Raw genomic sequence first — 19818 nt, 5'->3', positions numbered from 1 at the left:
AGCGCTCTCACAGTTTGAATGACAATTACTCGGTCATCCAACACTGTATCCATATGAAACTTGCGTCCTTTTTTCCACACTAATAGAGCTTTCTTTTAGTGGTATTTAATCACTAGTGGGTTTTTTATTTTTTGTGCTATAAATAAAATAAAACGTAAATTTTGTGAAAAAAATGCCTTTTTCTTTGTTTCTGTCATAAATTTTTGCTAATTAGTAATTTTTCTTCATAAATTTTGGACAAAATTTATACTGCTACATATCTTTGGTAAAAATAACCCACATTAGTGTATATTATTTGGTCTTTGTGAAACTTATAGAGTCTACAAAGTATGGTGCCAATCACTGAAAATTGATCACTTCTGATCAGGCTTTCAGTACATCAGGTGTATCTCATTTCTTGAGACACTAACAAGTCAGGAAAGTACAAATACCCTCCAAATGACCCCTTTTTACAAAGTGGACATTCCAAGGTATTAAGTAAGTAGCATGGTGAGTTTTTTTAAGTTGTTATTTTTTCCCACAATTCTTTGCAAAATGAAGATTTTTTTAAAAATTTTTTTTTTTTTTTTTTTTACAAAATTGTCATATTATCAGGTTATTTCTCACACACAGCATATGCATACAACAAATTACACCCCAAAATACATTCTGCTACTCTTCCAGAGTACGGCGATACCACATGTGTGAGACTTTTACATAGCCTGGCCACATACAGAGCACCAACATTGATGTAGTACCTTCAGACTATTTACGAGCAAAAATGACGCATCTCATTTCTCAACCACCTATTACACTTTTGAAGGCCCTGGAGTACCAGGAAAATGTAATTTCCCATAAAATTACCCCATTTTGGAAAGCAAACACCCCAATGTATAATCTGTGAGGCATAATGAGTCTTTTGAATGGTTAATTTTTTTCCAGAAGTTTTTGGAATATGTGGAAAAAAATTAAAACGCATTTTTTTTTTTACACAAAATTGTAAATTTATAAGATATTTCTAACACATAGCATGTATATAGCAAAAATTACACCCCAAAATACATTCTGCTACTCCTCCCGAGTATGGCGATACCACATGTGTAGGACTTTTACACAGCCTGGTCACATAGAGAGGCTGAACATTGAAGTAGTATGTTCAGGTGTTCTAGGAGCATAAATGACACATCTCATTTCATTCCTACCCATCACACTTTTGAAGGTCCTGGACCACCAGGACAGTAAAATTACCCACAAAATGACCCCATTTTGGAAAGCAAACACCCCAACGTATATTCTATGAGACATGGGCTGCAAATAGGTACTCTGGTACTCTGATGGCCTGGTGACAGGTACTCTGGTACTCTGATGGCCTGGTGACAGGAACTCAGGTACTCTGATGGCCTGGTGACAGGTACTCGGGTACTCTAATGGCCTGGTGACAGGTACTCGGGTACTCTCATGGCCTGGTGACAGCTACTCTGATGGCTTGGTGACTGGTATTTGAGTACTCTGAAGGGCGGTGACAGGGACTCATATGGACTGTGACAGGTACTCGGGTACTAAGATGAACCGTGACAGGTACTCGGGTACTCAGATGAACTGTGACAGGTACTCGGGTACTCAGATGGACTGGGACAGGTACTCGGGTACTCAGATGGACTGGGACAGGTACTCGGGTACTCAGATGGACTGGGACAGGTACTCGGGTACTCAGATGGGCTGTAACAGGTACTCGGGTACTCAGATGGGTTGTGACAGGTATTCGGGTACTCAGATGGGCTATGACAGGTACTCGGGTACTCAGATGGGCTGTGACAGGTACTCCGGTACTTTGATGGGCTGTGACAGGTACTCGGGTACTCAGATGGGCTGTGACAGGTACTCGGGTACTCTGATGGACTGTGACAGATACTCGGATACTCTGATGGACCGTGACAGATACTCAGATACTCTGATGGACCGTGACAGATACTCGGGTACCCTGATGGACTGTGACAGGTACTCGGTTACTCTGATAGGCCGTGACAGGTACTCGGGTACTCTGATGGGCCGTGACAGGTACTCGGGTACTCTGATGGGCCGTGACAGGTACTTGGGTACTCTGATGTGCCGGGACAGGTACTCGGGTACTCTGATGGGCCGGGACAGGTACTCGGGTACTCTGATGGGCTGGGACAGGTACTCGGGTACTCAGATGGGCTGGGACAGGTACTCGGGTACTCAGATGGGCTGGGACAGGTACTCGGGTACTCTGATGGGCTGGGACAGGTACTCGGGTACTCTGATGGGCTGTGACAGGTACTCAAATGCTCTGATGGACTGTGACAGGTACTCTGATGGACTGTGATTGACAGGTACTATGAGGGGTGGTGACAGGTCCTCTTTATTGGGGGGGGGGCAATCAGTGTGTGTTGGTGTACACTGTAGGCGGTAACGAGATGTTACCGCAATCTCCTCCTCACACACGATCGGTGTGTGAGGAGGAGAACCCGGTAACATCTCGTTACCGCGGTTTGTTTACATTTTAGTGATCGGCTGTGATCCTTTCACAGCCGATCACGTGGGTAAACAGCCGGCCAATGGCTGTTTACCAGCGTTGGTGACGAGCAGTGTTCCCGGGGGAACACGCCGCCACCGACGTGCACGTGCAGCGCGCTCACGATCGCGCGCATGCGCCGTGCACAGTGGGGGTGTGACCATCTGTGATCGGCCGTGACTTCATCACGGCCGATCACGTGGTAAACAGCCATAACCAATGACTGTTCACCCCCTTCGGTGGCGAGCGGTGTCTCCGTGACACGCCGCCACCGAAGAAACAGGGATGCGCGTGCACGATTGCGCGCATTCCCTGTTTAAACGGGAGGCCGTCATATGACGGCCTCCCGCCGCAATAGGTGCGCCGCCTGGCCGTCATTTGACAGCGGGCAGTCAGCATCAAGTTAAAGGGGTTGTAAACCCTTACAAACCACTTTGACCTACAGGTAAGCCTAGATTAAGGCTTAACTGTAGGTCCAAGAAATATCTCCTAAACCTACACGGTTTAGGAGATATTTACTAAAAGACAGGCACCGCTGTCTACAGCGCATGCGCCGTAGACAGCGGCGCGCAGGCACATTTTCACCGTTAGCGATATGACGTTAGTGGCGGCTCCCGTGTGCATGCACGGGAGTAGCGTCATTGCTGCTCCGGCGCTGTGAGTGGCCGGAGCAGCGATACCTGGAAGAAGATGGACGCTCCATACTACAGGGGACAGCAGTGACATCTCTGGCTCCTGTGTCAGGTAAGTGACACATAATGGGCTACTATGCGATGCATAGTAGCCCATTATGCTTTACCTTTGCAGGGAGACAAAGAAGAAGTAAACCCATTAGTTTACTTCCTCTTTAAGGTACGCATTTGCTAAAAATCCATAGCCTTAACCTGAACCTCTTTCAAAGTGAAAACAGGTTAATTATTCTTGTTTCACATTTATTTCCCAATATATCATCCCAAGAATAGATACATGTGCTTTTAGCAATGACTGTAAGAAAGAGCTACAGTATTTTTAAAAACATTCCCATATTCTCTGTCTTGGGTTGCTGAGTTCATATGCTTACATCATTTAGAGAATCCAAACCAATATCAATAAGGCTCCCTGACCTCATGCATTTGTAAGCAACATACAGTATTGATTGCACTGGCACACCCTCCGTGTAGTGGTGTATTTAGGTTTTGTGCTGCCCTAGGCCTGATTAAACTCATGCATCTCCTAATTTAAATATGACCCACCCCTTCCTGTCAAGGCCACACCTCTTTTTTGTTTAAGACCCACCCGGTCATCTGTAAACCACACCCCTTCCCCTTTAGGCCCCACCTTTTTCTCTTAGAGCTCCACTTCTTCCTCTCTGTACATTAAAAGTGGGTGCCAAGTGTCTACTTGTAAGCTCCTTGAGGGCAGGAACCGATGTGAATGTACAATGCAGGTCTCAAAATTTCAAGTCCTGAGCCATTAGCCAGGCCTTAAGAGTTACTCACCACCACTTGCCCCACCCAACCCCTACCCTGCCCCGCCCCTAAACACGCTCTCATAAGTTATCCGATGAGGTGAGATCCGTTTTGACTCAGCAGAGTGAGCGGAGATGGACCTGTGATCCGCTTGCTCGGCGAGGATCAACGAAGCGATCCCTGCTGAGCAGGCAGATGACAGGTCCGTCTCCGCTCATTTTGCTGAGACGGACCTGTCAAAGCCCGGCTGTCCTCTATGGGAAGATCGGGTGTCAGCTGTTGCAGTAAAACATGGTGTCACCCCCCCCAGTCCCTAGGATCAGTAATGCATAATGGCTGACAGGCCCTCTTACCAGACCCAACGAAACAGCAGCAGTGATCCCTCCTGCTGGATGTTTGCTTACCGTGTTGTGTAGGACTCTCTCTGGTGGTGCTGGGCAGGGTAGCACTCTCTGGTGGTACTGGGCAGCATAGCGCTCTCTGGTGGTGCTGGGCATTGTAGCGCTCTCTGGTGGTGCTGGGCAGCGTATCGCTCTCTGGTGGTGCTGGGCAGCGTATCGCTCTCTGGTGGTGCTGGGCAGCATAGCGCTCTCTGGTGGTGCTGGGCAGCATAGCGCTCTCTGGTGGTGCTGGGCAGCATAGCGCTCTCTGTTGGTGCTGGGCAGCATAGCACTCTCTGGTGGCGCTGGGCAGCGCATCACTCTTTCTGGCTTCCCCCAGCACAGTCTTCTCTTTCTTTTTTCTGTTACTGTCTGCTACAGTATAGCACTCACTACCTCAGTTTGTTCCTGGGATATCTCTCTTCCCTCAGCAGAGTGCATGCTGGGGGGGGGGGGGTGTAGCTGGCTCCCTCTGGAGAAGAATGGGGGCCCCAATCTTCTGGGACTACATGTCCCATGATGCTCTCCAGTCTCTATTGATTGGCCTCCGCTGTGGCCAATGGGGAGGGGAAAAAAACAGGCAGGAACAGGAAGGTAACAGGATGTGATAGGGTTGGGGGTCAGAGGACTTCGGCTTTCAACCAAAAAAGAATTTGGTAGAACAAATTAAATTGTGCTGATTTTCTTTTAACCACTTGATGCCAGCATTATAGCCGAAAGTGGGCTTAGTTTGCCGGGAGGGCGTACATGGACATCCTCCCGTACTCGCCCAGGTGGTGCGCTCTGTGATCACGAATCCTTGGGACTCGGCTAATCACAGATCAGAGTAAAGGGCAGATCCCAGCCCTTTACCACCTGATCAGCTGTCAGCCAGTGACAGCTGATCACATGATGTAAACAGAAGCCAGTAATTGGTGTGAGGAGAAAAAATTAAGCCAATTACCGGCTTGTATAAATGGGACATCGGTCCTACACACTGACAGCCACTGCTGCTAAGCAGTACCCACCAGTGCCACCTACCAGTCCCCATCAGTACTGCTAAGCAGTGCCCACCAGTGCCACCTATGAGTGCCACTCAGTGCTTCCAATCAGTACCCAGTGTCTCATTATCAGTGCCACCTACCAGTGCCTGTCAGTGCCACCCATCAGTGCTACCTAACAGTGCCCATCAGTGCTGCCTCTTAGTGCTCTCCAGTGCTGCCTATCAGTGCCCATCAGTACCACCTATCAGTGCAGCCTCATCAGTGCCTCCTGATCAGTGCCCACTAGTGCTGCCACATCAGTGCCACCTATCAGGGCCCATCAGTGTAGCCTATTAATGCAGTCTATCAGTGTCCATTAGTGCAGCCTATCAGTGCCCATCAGTGTATGTCAATGAAGGAGAAAAATTACCTGTTTGCAAAATTTTCTAACAAAGTATAAAAACACTATTTTTTTTTCAAAAATGTCGGTCTTTTTATGTTTGTTTAGCAGAAAATAAAAAACCCAGTAGTAATGATAACAATTTCATATGGGTACCATGTAGTATGACCGCGCAACTGTCATTCAAATTGGCCTGGGCAGGAAGGGGGTATATGTGCCAGGTAAGCAAGTGGTTAATATTTGAGTAAACATAGGCTTTAGGCCTCATGCACACTGGACATTTTTTGCAACTGCTGTTTTTGGCTTCAGAAGTTTTTTTTGTTTTTGTTTTTTGCAGTCAATAAACTTCCCAGCATGTTATCCTATGTGTCCATGCACATTTAGGCTGCTATCAGTAGTTTTTGTCTGTGGTGTTTTCTAGCTGTTTTCTAGCTGGAAAAACCCCCCAGAACTAGTGGGTTTTGAGAGGAGTTTTGTGAGCTGTAAAAACAATCTAATGCCCTCTACACAAGGTCGGACTTTCTGACGGAAAATGTGCGATAGGATCATGTTGGCGGAAAATCCGATCGTGCCCCATCTGACTTTTTCCATCGGAATTTCCGACACACAATGTTTGAGTGCTGGATCTAAAATTTTCCGACAACAAAATCTGATCGTTTAAATTCTGATCGCGTGTAGACAAGTGACACGCATGCTCAGAATAAATTACGAGGCAAAAGCTATTGGCTACTGACCTCTTTATACCCGTCGTACGTGTTTTACGTCACCGCGTTCCGAACAATCGGATTTTCTGACAACTTTGTGCGACCGTGTGTATGCTAGGCAAGTTTGGGCAAAAATCCGTCAGTACAGGGCATACCTCTCTAAATCTATATGCCAAAAAGCGCTGAAAAAATGTGGCTATTCAGTGTTTATCAGTGTTTTTGAGCCATAAGCTTTTATGGGAGTATAGCTTTGCTAAAAAAAAAAAGCTACAGCTAAAAGACACCAAAAAAAATGTTACTGCAAAAATGCTGAAAAACAGCTTTCTACAGCTAATGTTACTGGCTTTTTTTTTATAACGTCTAGTGATCACTTTGTGCTTCATTTTCAAAATAAATGGACAGATAAAAGATGGGCAAAGGTGTTTTAAGCAGTGAATCACAGGAAATATGGCTCAGCATAGACTCCAGTAACTAATCCTGAGCATCCTTTTCACATGAAGATGAAACATTTTGATGTAAAAAAAAAAAAGAAGCCAAATATCTTCTAAATTGTACCCTACAGCTAGTGGATTTTTCATGCAAATTACTATGGGACTTGATCCACGTTTCCAGCCAAAGTGATTGTGTTACGTTCAAATTCCTTCTCACTAATGGTTTGGGTCAAAGGGTCACTTCTGTTAAACTAAACCATGGATCTAGGAGAGATGTGATATTTTACTGTTCAGGACAGGAGTTACGGAAACACTTGGAGAATTTAGTGAAGCCTATCCCACAAGTGGGTGACAGTTCTCAACTGGAGAGGGGTGTGTTCTGAACAAGGAATACATCTGCTTTAGGAAACTTATGCTCAGCAAAGGCTTCCAAGTCTGACTCCAAGAGGATTTGACATCTCACTGAAGCAGTCTTAAACTCCTGAAAATGAGACACTGTGTGATGGCTGCGCTTCCATGGGACGTCTTCATCTTTTTTGCATTACCGGTGCTCACAGCTCAGGCTTTTCCCCAGACAGAGATTAAACTCAGTCAAGGTGAGTGCACTTCATAGTTGCCATTTTATTATACATACACTATTTCATGTAGCCATGTGTTGTAATAACATTTAATGACCTGGTGCTTAAAGCGCACAAAATTATTATTATTTTTTTTAAAACCTGTAATACACACGGTCGGAACATGGAAAATGTTCAATGGGAGCTTTTTGTCTGAAATTCTGACCGTGTGTAGGCTCCATCAGACATTTTCCATTGGAATTTCTGGCACACAAAATCCGTTGTCGGAAATTCCGATCGTGTATACACAATTCCGACGCATAAAGTTCTACACATCCTCGGAATCAAGCAGAAGAGCCACACTGGCTATTGAACTTCAATTTTCTCGGCTCGTCGTACGTCACCACGTTCTTGACGTTCGGAATTTCCGACAGCATTGTGAGACCATGTGTGTGCAAGCAAGTTTGAGCCAACATCCGTCTGAAAAAATCCCATGGATTTTTTTGTCGGAATGTCTGATCGTGTGTACGCAGCATAAGGCAAAAGGCATAATACATACTAGCTCATTATGAAATACTTACCTTGGAACGAGGTGTCGACAGCTGATCACTGTCACCACCAAGGGAGCTGACATGTCCCCTCGGCATGTCTTCCGGGTTCACGGACCCCGGCGCTGTGAGTGGCCCGTCCTTGTGCGTAAGAGATTTCTTTTCGGCAGCGTCTGCTGGACCTTCACAGCGCACAGTGCATGCTGACGTCAACGGCTGCATGCAAATCGAATATCTCCTAATCCGCACAGGTTTAGGAGATATTAATTTTGCCTACAGGTAAGCCTTATTATATTAGAAAAAATATAAAAAAAAGGGTATACAATCACTTTAAAGCTCCCTTCCCTGTTAGGATTAAATATGTCACTTTGTGGTTTATATTACTAATTGCACTTTGCTCACATTTGCCAACCTAAATAAACTGCATTTAAGAAGGCCTTAGCAGGCAAACGTTTTCTTGCGTTGCAATATATTTATCTTTTAAATATGTATACATTTTTTTTTTAAAAACACTGAAGACTATCTGAATATCCACTAATGCCCCTTTTTTGCATCAGCAAGCATTAGCTGTCAGCAATGAGAGCTAATATGAACTGAAACAAAGTTCACATGGCTAGAAATAGGAAACATTGTGGCAAAACATGTGTTATAGCTTAGTGAATTAAGCATCATGAAATTTAGAATCACAATTTGTCTACTAATATTAATTTACACATTGTTGACACATATAGCTGTGATAGATTTACATATTGTGAAAGTGAACTGTGGTCTATGGGTTTAAAGTGGTTGTAAATGCAGAAGTTTTTTTTTTTTAATGTTATTGCATTCTATGCATTAGGATAAAAAAAAACTTCTTTGTGCAGCAGCCCCCCCCCCCCCCCCACTCTCCCTCCTGATTGGCTGAGACATAGCAGTGGCGCCATTGCCTCCCACTGCTGTCAATCAAACTCAGTTATCCAATCAGGAGAGAGAGAGGGGACGGGCCGAACCATGACTCCGTGTCTGAATGGACACAGGGAGCTGCAGTTTGGCTCGCATGCCCCCATAGCAAGCTGCTTGCTGCGGGGGCACTCAACAGGCAGGAGGGGCCTGGAGGACAGAAGAGGGACCCGAGAAGAGGAGGATCCGGGTTGCTCTGTGCAAATACACTGCAACAGAGCAGGTAAGTATAACATGTTTGTTATTTTAATACACAAAAAAAAATTAGACTTTACAATTACTTTAATGCCCCACACATAGGGGTCTATTTAGAAATGTTTTCACATGACTTTAACCCAAGATTCACTCATATTCTAACTAGGTTAAATTAGAAAATTTTGTGAATCCTGGGTAAACGTTGTGTGAATTTTGGATAAAAAGGATTATAAATAGACCCCATAAAGACATATCTTAACGTAGGAATACAAAATTACTAAAAACAAACTATTTATCATACTTTATCTCACATTCTAGTCAGAAAAATTGATGTAATGTAAATGCACATGCTTTCACAATAAGGCTGATGTCAGTCTTATTGTGAAATGATGGCAAGTCTGGGAAACTTGAAAATTCTTCCTTGCAGCAGGGCTGTGCCCACACTGCCAGGGTTCACTGCTCCTTTATTCTGGAGGAGACTGAAAGCATTTTTACTTACATGATCCTCTGCTTCCCCAGCAGAGAGTGCTCCCCCATGCTCCGGCAGCAGACTGTCCCACGCATCGTCACAGCCAATGCAGGGCTATGACGTTAGGATCTTATATTTCTGGAGCATGGAGGAGAAGGTGCCTGTGGTGACCAGTCTAATAGCATAGAGGAGCAGAGGATCGGGTAAGTAAATACTTTTTTGTGTTCCAGTTGACACGTGAAGTGTGGGCACAACCCCACTGCAAGGAAGAATTTTCAATTTCCGGAGTTGGGCTTTAAGCAATTCCTTCATAGTTGTCACAGGTGGAGGGGATGGGAAGAATCAGGGAAAGTCAGGGGGAATCGGGGGGGGGGGGGGGGTGGGAAGACCTGGAGTGTTACACATTGCACCTTAAATATTGGTGTAATGTTTAATATATTCCAAAAAGGTGAACTTAGCCTTTAAATGCAACTGGTCTGCAATCTGCATTGTAACTGCCGTTGGTTGTCGGGGTCTGCGGGCGGGGGGCTTATCGGAATCTGGAAGCCCCCTTTAACAAGGGGACCCCCAGATCCCGGCCCCCCACCCTATGTGAATGAGTATGGGGTACAACTTCTTCTCCCCTCTCCGGTTCTTCTCCCTCTGTCCGGTGTCTTCTCCTCTGTCTGGGCCGTCTCCACTATCTTCTCGCTCTTTTGCTTGCTCTTTTGCCGGTCTTCTCCACTGTCTTTTCCCTCTGTTGTTCTTCCGATGCTGACTCAACGCTCTCTCCCGCTCTAATGCTGGGTGCGCAGTGTGCCACTACTTATATCAGCATGGGGCAGGGTCCCGGGGGCATGCCTTGTGTGATGTCACCGCCCATTATGCCCCAGGAGTGATGCCATAAGGGGCAGGGCCTTTGGATGATGTCACATGGTGACATTGCCCAATGCCAATATAAGTAGTGGCACACCGAGCACACGGCATTAGAGCAGGAGTGATCGTCAAGTCAACATCATAAGAAGAACAGGGGGAAAAGGCAGCGGAAAAGACCGGGCAAAAGAGTGAGCAAAAGAGCGAGAAGATAGCGGACAGAGGGAGAAGAACTGGAGAGAGAGTGGAGAAGACCCGGAAAGGGAAGAAGAACCATCAGAAACATAAGATGTCAGCGCAGGACACAGAAGAGCCGGAGAGGGGAAAAGATACTGGAGAGATGCTGGAGCTGGCTAATAAATTACTTTAAAAACATGTCTAATGTGTTTTATTTTTGACACTTTTTTTAGGTGAGTGAGTAGAGGTACAGTGTACCCCATACTCATTAACATAGGGTGGGGGGCCTGGATCTGGGGGCCCCTTTGTTAAAGGGGGCTTCCAGATTTCCATAAGCCCCCTGCGCGCAGACTCCGACAACCAATGGCCAAGGTTGTCAGGAAGAGGCCTCTGTCCTCATCAACATATGGACAAGGTGCTTTGGGGGTGGGGGGCGCAAGGCCTCCCTGCCCCAAAGCACCCATCCCCTCATGTTGAGGGCATGTGTCCTGGTATAGTTCAGGAGGGGGGGGGCGCTTGTTTGTCCCAACCCCTTTCTTGACCTGCCAGGCTGTGTGCTCAGATAAGGATCTGGTATGGATTTTGGGGGGACCCCGACTGAACGGCCGGGTATGCTCTTGAAGGGGGAACCCATGCTGTTTTTTTAGGAAAAAATGCCATGGAGTTCCCCTTCAAGATCATCAGAGCACAAGTCACATGCCAAAGTCAGGTCAGTTAAGATGGCAATCCGACTTTGATCTGACTTCAGTGATAGTCAATGGGCTGAAGTAGGACCAAAGTCGGACCAAAGTAGTGCAGGGAGCATTTTCAAAATCGGACCGACTTGTGTCGGACCAGTTAAGATGGCTCCCATAGGGAAACATTGATTTGCACACCTCATGCGACATGAGATTCCAATGTCGGGGCGTTTGCCGTGCCAGTGTGAACCCAGCCTTATCCTGCTTTGACCAGAAGTTCAAGGAAGCAGCACAGAGAGAGCAGGAGCAAGCATCATCGAAAGAGGTAAATTACAAAAGCTGTGATAAGAATTTTAACAAATAGTTTGCTCAGTGTGTTAAAACTAGACAATGCTGAATTTATAATATTACTTTAAAATGAAACGAAGGGGTTCATTTAATAAAAAAATGCAAAATCTAGTGCAGCTCTGCATTGAAACCAACCAGCATCCTGTTTTTTTGTCAAATCTTAAGTGAACAAGCTGAAGTTAGAAGTTAATTGGCTGCCATGCACATTTGCACTAGATTTTGCACGCTCCACTTTTAGTAAGTCAACCCCTAAACTCTGGTTTAAAAATGTAAATTCTATTCAAGTGTGTATCCTTAACTCATAAAAGTACCTTATATTGCTGTTCTCCTCCTCCAAATCCCCATTTTTGTTCCTGCTGCGATCTGATTTCTAAATAGAGGGTGGCTTCCTTCTTCCATGGTCCCATTGTATGTAGAAATGAAGCCACCCTCTTTTTTCACTCCTGAGATGGATTAGTAATTATGTGCTGTGTGATTTGTAGTGTCCATAGAGCAGTGCCTATGACCGCAACTAATGTGTAATGCTTGTTCCAAACAAACAGAAGTGAGGGGGGAAAAGGAGAGGTCCAGAAGTCGGCAGAAAAACATTAAAATGCAATTGAAGGCAAAACTTTTTTTTTTAGTTTTTTTTTTTTTTTTAGTTTGTTTTGGATAGAATGCAGATGAATTACAACGCTTATCAGATTTTATTGCTGTCTGTGCCCCCGTTAAGGGGAGTCACCCTCTTTATTTACCATTATCAATGAAAGTAAAAGAAAATCCCACATTTTAGGTTGTCCCTAGAAAAGTAATAGAGGGAAAATCTTCCAATGGGGAAATTAGTTCTGGGGTCCTCAAGGGATTCCCTTTATTTGCAGACATTTCCTCTCACGTTCTGTTTGGATATGTGACAGGAAGTGAAATCTCCGCAATAGGACACAAATTATGAAAAAAATGCCCTTGCTCTGTCCAAAATGAAAAAAAAAAAAAAAAAGGTTTGTATATAGTTCTACTTTAATGCAAAATAGATTACAGGACCATTAAAGTGTTTGTTAAATCTAAATTAAAAATCACTGCCAGCCCCTCTATTAAAGGCAGGTATACCACACTGTATGTATGTAAATGTAATGCTGCGTACACACCATCAAACAATCGAGTGGAAAAGTCCGGCAAACTCAAGTCCGCCGGACAATCCCCCCGTGTGTAGCCTCCGGCGGACTTTTTTTACCAGAAAGTACGGCGGACTTAGAAAGTAGTTTTGCACTCCAATCTTTCCGCCAGACTTGCATTTCGGCGGACAATCCGGCCGTGCGTATGCCAGTCCGCCGTACTTTTGAAATGAGCGGACTTTTCCCGCCCGGAGAAAAGTCCGCTCATTTTGAGCACGTCTCTAGGTAGGTGGGGCCCGCGAAGGATGCGTCGCTGGCCCCGCCACCTGGTATGGATTTAAAGGGGAACCCCAACGCCAAAAAAATTGGCGTGGGGGTCCCCCCCAGGTCCACATCAGACCCTTGTCCGAGCACGCTACCCGGCCGGCCAGGAAAGGGGGGGCGAGCAAGCTGCCCCCCCTCCTGAGCCGTACCAGGCTGCGTGCCCTCAACATGGGGGGGTCGCACGCCCCCCCTTCCCCAAGGCACCCCCCATGTTGAGGGCATGCGGCCTGGTACGGCTCAGGAGGGGGGGTGCTCGCTCGTCCCCCCCTTTGCTGGCCGGCCAGGTAGCGTGATTTTTTTTCGGCGTTGGGGTTCCCCTTTAAGTCCATACCAGGTGGCAGGGCCAGCGACGCATCGTTCGCGGGCCCCGCCTACCTGGAGACGTGCTCAAAATGAGCGGACTTTCCTCCGCGTGTGTGGGCGAGTCCGTTCATTTCAAAAGTATGGCGGATAGTCCGGCGGACTTAGTACGCCTTATTAGTCTGCTGAAAAAGTGCCGTGTGTGGGCAAGTAGCCCATTCGGAAAGTCCGGCGGACAGTCCGGCGGGAAGTCCGCCGGACTAAGTCCGCCGGATAGTCCGCTACGTGTGTACGCGGCATAAGTCATTTCTAAAAACAATGCTTGTAAAAACCTATTTATAGTGATCTTCAAGCCGTTCACATGATTCACGGCTGCTTTACTGCTCTGATACATGGCTTCTGCAGGAGGGGCTGAGATCTTCCTCTGATGTCATCCGTGGAGGTCACTTAAGTCCTGTCGTGATGTAAAGCGACGGGAATCATATAACCGGTCTGAGGATAGCTCTAAATGGTTCTTTACAAGCCTCGTTTTTAGAAAAACTTACACAGTTTGGTATGCCTGTAGCCTATAAAAGAGGTGCTGACAGTGATTATTGTAAGTTTTTTTATTTTTAATAATAGAGATGGAAGTTGGGGGGGGGGGGCGGAGACAGATTCACAGACATGGAGCTGACAGGCAGGGATGAGGGGGTGAGGGGGAGAAAGGAGAGCAAAGAGGACAGCTGCGGATGGCCAAGGGACGTACTCTGAACACGGTGTTTTTTTTTTTTTTATAGTTTAGAGGGGGGCAGATAACACAGCACAAGCACTGTGCTGTTTAATCTGCTTTAAGGGACCAGGATCTGAATAATTTTTTATTTTTTTGTGGTTAACAAACACTTTATTAAGTAGCGTATGTGTATAGACTATTTATAAAGAATAATAATATTATTTAGTGTCACTTTAAGAAATAATTTTCAATTGGTAACTATGAGTTACTGACCTTATCATGTTATCACTTCTATCTTTGCGCCCCTGTTCAATAAGCCAAGTAGTATACAAGGCGTATGCACTCGTATATACATGTACTCAGTAATAAAATAAGGTTTAACTATATAAATGTCTGCCTCCAGGAAAATCAACACTGTGCCATTCTTTTCCCTCTCAGCGTTTACTGATGTGAGCCAGCCATTCGCTTGCCCTCTGTTTTGGACTGAATACAGCGGGAACTGCTACAGGTTTTTCCCAATGAATAAAACATGGGCAGAAGCAGACTTTTACTGTGCGGAGTTTTCGCTCGGCAGGACAACTGCCAAATTAGTTTCTATCCACAGGTATGGTATGGTGACTTTTTCACAGGAGCCAAAACATAAGCCTGTTTTTATTGCCTTCTCTAATACTGTTCATGTCTGCTTTCCTAAGATCAAGTATGTAAGACGCAGACTTTTTTTCTCATTTTATTTGCATACATCCCATATACTTCTATTAGCATTGCTTATGCTATATAGAGATAAGCTGCCTTTTAAAAAATGTACTCTATTGGCAATTCATCTGATTTGATACCCACAGTGTTGTTCTTGGTGTGGTTTTTGTACATTTTCTCAATCTGGAATTAATTGTTCTTTAAATGACAACTGACCACAGAACAGAAAGTTTTGAATACGGTGAGAAATCTGCTGTCTGCATCCCATTAAGGTACCTGGTATGAGGTAACAATACCCTCATTATTTTAGAATGTTGGGGAAGAATGTCCTTTTTTTTTGGGGGGGGGGGGCTCTTTGAGGTAGTACTGGAATCCTCAGGTTGGCAACTAAGAAGCCAGCAATTAAGAAAAAAAATGTATTCGTATTATCCTCAGGAGGGCAGCTTAACCACTTCAATGTTGGGCACTTTTACCCCATTCCTGCCCAGGCTAATTTTCATCTTTCAGTGCACTTTCAATGACAATTGTGCAGTCATGCAACACTGTACCCAAAAAAATGCATTTTTCTTAATTTCTGTTGTAAAATTTTGCAAATAAATAAATCCTTCATAAGTTTGGGTCAAAATGTATTCTGCTACATTTCTTTGGTAAAAATAACTCACATTTGTGTATACTATTTAGTCTGTGTGTAACGTATAGAGTCCACCATCTATAGTATATATATCGGAACATTGATCAATCCTAACGCACTCATGAGGCCTAAAAATGCCAGGAGAGTACATATACCCCCCCCCCCCCCCCCCCCAAATGACCCCTTTTTTGGACAATGGACAGTCCAAGGTATTTAGTAAGAGGCATGGCAAATTTTTTGAAGTTGTCATTTTGTTTCATAATTTTAAACAATGTTTTCTTTTTCTTTACATAATGTCACCAGTGTAGTACAGCATTATCATATAACTAGTGTGGCGTTGATCAGGGACACTGACTGGTGACAGTATGGAAAAAAAACAAAACATTTTAATAATTTGTTTTCCAAAAAAAATTTATTATTATTTATTAAATTTTTTTATTTTTATTTCTTTAACACACTGTGACCAGAGCAATATAATGTTTCCATAGTAACATTGTACTACTCTGGGGAAGTGATCAGGATTTTTTGTGATCACACTGACCAATCACAGCTAGCAACACAATTGTACACAATGGATGGCATGAAAAGGAAGCCATCCATTGTGTACAACTGTCAAGTGATCTGCTGTGATTGGTAACAGCGGTCACATGGTACAGGCAACAAGCATCCCATGGATGGATGCAGCTGGTGACAGATCGGGCCGCGACACAGGAGGACGTCATATGATATCCACCTGGACTGACGAGAGGGCAGGCCAGCCATCATATTGTTATAGGCTAGGGGGTAACTGGTTAAAGTTGAATTCTATGATCTTTATTGCATACTTACATTGGTGAAGCTTGGCATAATGTAATACTGTACATTATGCCAAGCTGGACCATTGTAAGTATGCAATAAAGATCATACATAGAATTCAACTGTATCCAGTCTTGTAACTTAAAGCAGAGTTCCACCCAAAAATTGAACTTCTGCTGTCTGGATCCCCCCCCCCCCCCCCTCCGGTGTCACATTTGTCATCTTTCAATGAGGATAGGGGAGCAGATACCTGTCTAATAAAAAAGAAAAGATCGCCACAGTATCCATGGCGATCTATGCTATGTCCGGCCCCTCCTCCGTCCCCCCACTGCTGTCTTCTGGAAGACACACAGGTCCCAGAAGACAGCAGGGACCACTCAGAACGTGCAGAGGACTCGCGCATGCACAGTAGAGAACCAGGCCGTGAAGCCGCAAGGCTTCACTTCCTGATTCTCTTACTGAAGATGCCGGCGCCTCCACCCGGGAGGGACAGGTCGGCTTCGGGTGCTGACCCTGTGGGCACCCTGGAAAGGTAAGTGTCCATATTTTAAAAGTCAGCAGCTGCAGTATTTGTAGCTGCTGACTTTTAAATATTTTTTTTCCGGTGGAACTCTGCTTTAACAATTCTTGTCTTACAGCTGAAGATAGCTAGAGAAGCTGAGATCACTGTAGTATTTGGCATAGACCTGTGCCAGATGTGCCCGTGCAAACTCTAATCACCCTGTGCGGCACAGATTACCCCCACTGCCCGCCCCCTCGTTGTGTTATTCATAATTGAAGCATAGTAAACTGTGTTTATTATGGTTCAGTTTTTGAATGAACAGGAAGCCACTCAGCGCAGATAATTTTCTTCTCATTCACTGTCCAGTACAGCTGAAGCCACCAACTGTGCAATCTCTTCCAGCCCTTTCTCTGTCTCAAAAATGAGACATCAGGGGTCCGTTTAGACCCCTGATGCTTCACCAAAGCCCCCCAATCAGGGGCTTCCACTGCTCCTGTTGTGCATTCTGGGAGGTGGCATCTTGATGTGCATTCTGGGAGGTGGTATTTAAGGTACCTATATCACTTATTATGGTGTTCTGTGCCAGAGGAGTTTCTGTCTGTTTAGTTCTGGTCCTCCTGACCAGCCCCCATGGCCCTCCTGGCCTGGGGTGCGGTTCCATGCATTTACAAGTCTCAGGGCTGGATAGCCCAAGGTGAGGCAACTGTAGGGACAGGCCTGAATGGATGTCGAGGCCTGGTGGTTCAAGGGTGGTCCGGTGCCGTCTCATCTAAGGAGAGGCCCAGCACCTGGAAAAGCATCCAGGGGAGGACTCTTCAGGAGAAGGTTATGCACAAGGCTGGCTTCTCTGAAGAAGCCTGGAGGCTTATTTGAAGGACACTTCATGGATCCACACTCATAAGGTATCGCCGGACCGGCTGAGAGATACTGGTATCGTATGATAGTTCTATAAATTTGTCTATGTCCCTCAGTTACACTCAAGTATGTGGCAGAGGCTTTTCCTCAAGTATTCTAGGCTCAAGTCTGTGGCAGAGACTTTACTTTACTTAAGACCCTACCGGCTGCTAGGCCTAGTGAGAGGAGGTCTATCCGGGGGTTGTGAAAATCCAGCTGTGAAACAGTTATTCTCTGGATTCCTTCTATAAAGACTTTCCATTTTTGACAGCCCAAAGTACCTGAACTTCCTCAGCCAGCCATCATTGGCTATCATTTTCAGAAATAGGCCAGCAACAACAACCCTCATATTTCTCTCATGGCAGGTTTACTTTTATGGACTACTGAACCTAACACTAAAAACTTGCTTTTAGCTAAACGTATATGTAGAGTAATTAGAAATATAGAAACATACCCACAACTGTACACAAATTAGGATTTATGACATTTATTTAAAGTGTCACTAAAGCATCTAAAGCCACCTCTCCTCTCAAGAGCGATATGTGTTTTGAGCGCTTTTTAGAAGCGATTGACAGGTGGCGGAGAAGATATGATATCTCCTTACTATTTGTTTAGCCCAATTTTTTCTGAACAAATATACAAAACGTACACATTGTCTGAGGCTTAGTTTATACCTGCGAGTGTGGAGATGGGGGGATGTTAAAAACATGTAGTAAAGCTGCATTTTTACTGCCTCCCAAACCATTGCCCTTACATTCCAAAGGCATCTGTGGAGGTGGGGGGTATATAGGGCCATGCCACAATCGCAGTTATGACATAGTGGTTCTGGCTTTTGGGGGTTAAAACAGGCAGTGAGGAAGCGACATAACGCCTCCTCACTGCCTGGCAAGGGCCAATGCAAATTTCCACCCTGAGGGGTTTAATTGCACTTGCAGAGATCAGCATTTTTCTGTACTAGAAACAGTTGCTTTCTATTAGATGGTAAGCTCTTATGAACAGGGCCCTTCTAACCCTCTTGTATTTTATTGTATTGTAATTATACTGTCTCCCTTTATATTGTAAAGCACTGTGCAAACTGTTTGCACTATATAAACCCTGTATTATATTAATAATGTGCCCTGTTCACATTTAAACGCAGCCTTCAAGTGAGCTGCGGTGTGTAAATTAGGGATGAGCCCGCGGTTCGAGTCGAACGCAAGTTCGACTTCAACATCAGGTGTTCGCTTGTTCTAAAACAAACTGAACACATGGGGCATTCTCTGGAAATTTGAGTGCCATGAAACGCCCCATAATGCACTGCAAGATCATAGTGCATTGCTGTATGATGATTGGCCAAAGCATGCACCTGACCTGCATGCTTTGGCCAATCACAGCCATAATAGCCCCAAGGTAGGGTGCCTTTCACCAATCATGGCTCAGGGGGCTAATTCCACGCCCCACACTATCTAACGTTCAGGAGGGGGGCCCTCTCTCGTCCCCACCCCTTTTCTACGGCCTGCCAGATTGCATTCTCGGATAAGGGTCTGGTATGGATTTCCCCATGCCATGCTCGGAGTACCCCTTAAAATCCATACCAGACCTGAAGGGCCTGGTATAGATTTGGGGGGGGGGGGGGGTTCTCACGCCATCCTTTTTTAAATTTTGGTGCAGTGTTCGTCTTAATATCCTGAAGGGCCTGGTATTGATTTTTGGCGGACTCCCACGCAATTTTTTTTACATTTTGGTGCAGGTCTGGTAATGGACTGGGGAGGGGACCCATGCTTTTTTTTCAATGAATTTATCTATATACCCGGGATACGACAATACATTACAGCCGTGAGCAGTTTTAAATGAAATTTAGAAATGTAATTTTGCTGTGGTGCTGTTATAAACATGGGAACGATGAGCTACTTTACAGGCAGACTAAGGGGGCCCCCCATGCTTGATATTTAAAATAATATATCATTTTTATTGTTTCACTTTCACCTTCCACCACACACTTCACCACGTGAAATGGTCCCCCATTTGGGGATGCACTCACCACATATGCAGAGAAAATACGCCTTGAATATACACACTGGCTCTCCACCGCTCTGAAAGAACTCCCACCACGCTTAGAAACGTATCAAGCAGGGATCCATATGGAAAAAACAAAGATGTCACATAGCGTAATACTGTTGATGAACTTTTAATAAATTGGCCCCTTACAACAGTGGTTATATATATATATATATATATATATATATATATATATATATATATATATATATATATATATATTATACTGAGCACAACATTATA

At 45.0% G+C, this 19818-nt stretch overlaps 1 protein-coding gene across 1 annotated transcript in view; it reads left to right on the top strand.

Annotated features, from left to right (window-relative positions):
* Positions 1-7164: 7164 nt before the first annotated feature.
* Positions 7165-19818, top strand: part of CLEC19A (C-type lectin domain containing 19A) — a 57745-nt gene continuing 45091 nt past the window's right edge. Inside the window, exons 1-2 of the mRNA XM_077448939.1 lie at positions 7165-7436; positions 14462-14627. Of these exons, the coding sequence (XP_077305065.1) occupies positions 7328-7436; positions 14462-14627 (275 nt within the window). The 5' untranslated portion in view covers positions 7165-7327. The remainder of the gene's footprint in view (positions 7437-14461; positions 14628-19818) is intronic.

This window comes from Lithobates pipiens, unplaced genomic scaffold (genome assembly GCF_037356315.1).
Source record: "Lithobates pipiens isolate NorthernLeopardFrog02 unplaced genomic scaffold, aLitPip1_a1.2 Scaffold_22, whole genome shotgun sequence".
Taxonomy (NCBI): Eukaryota; Metazoa; Chordata; class Amphibia; order Anura; family Ranidae; genus Lithobates; species Lithobates pipiens.
This window is presented reverse-complemented; position numbering and strand designations above follow the sequence as displayed.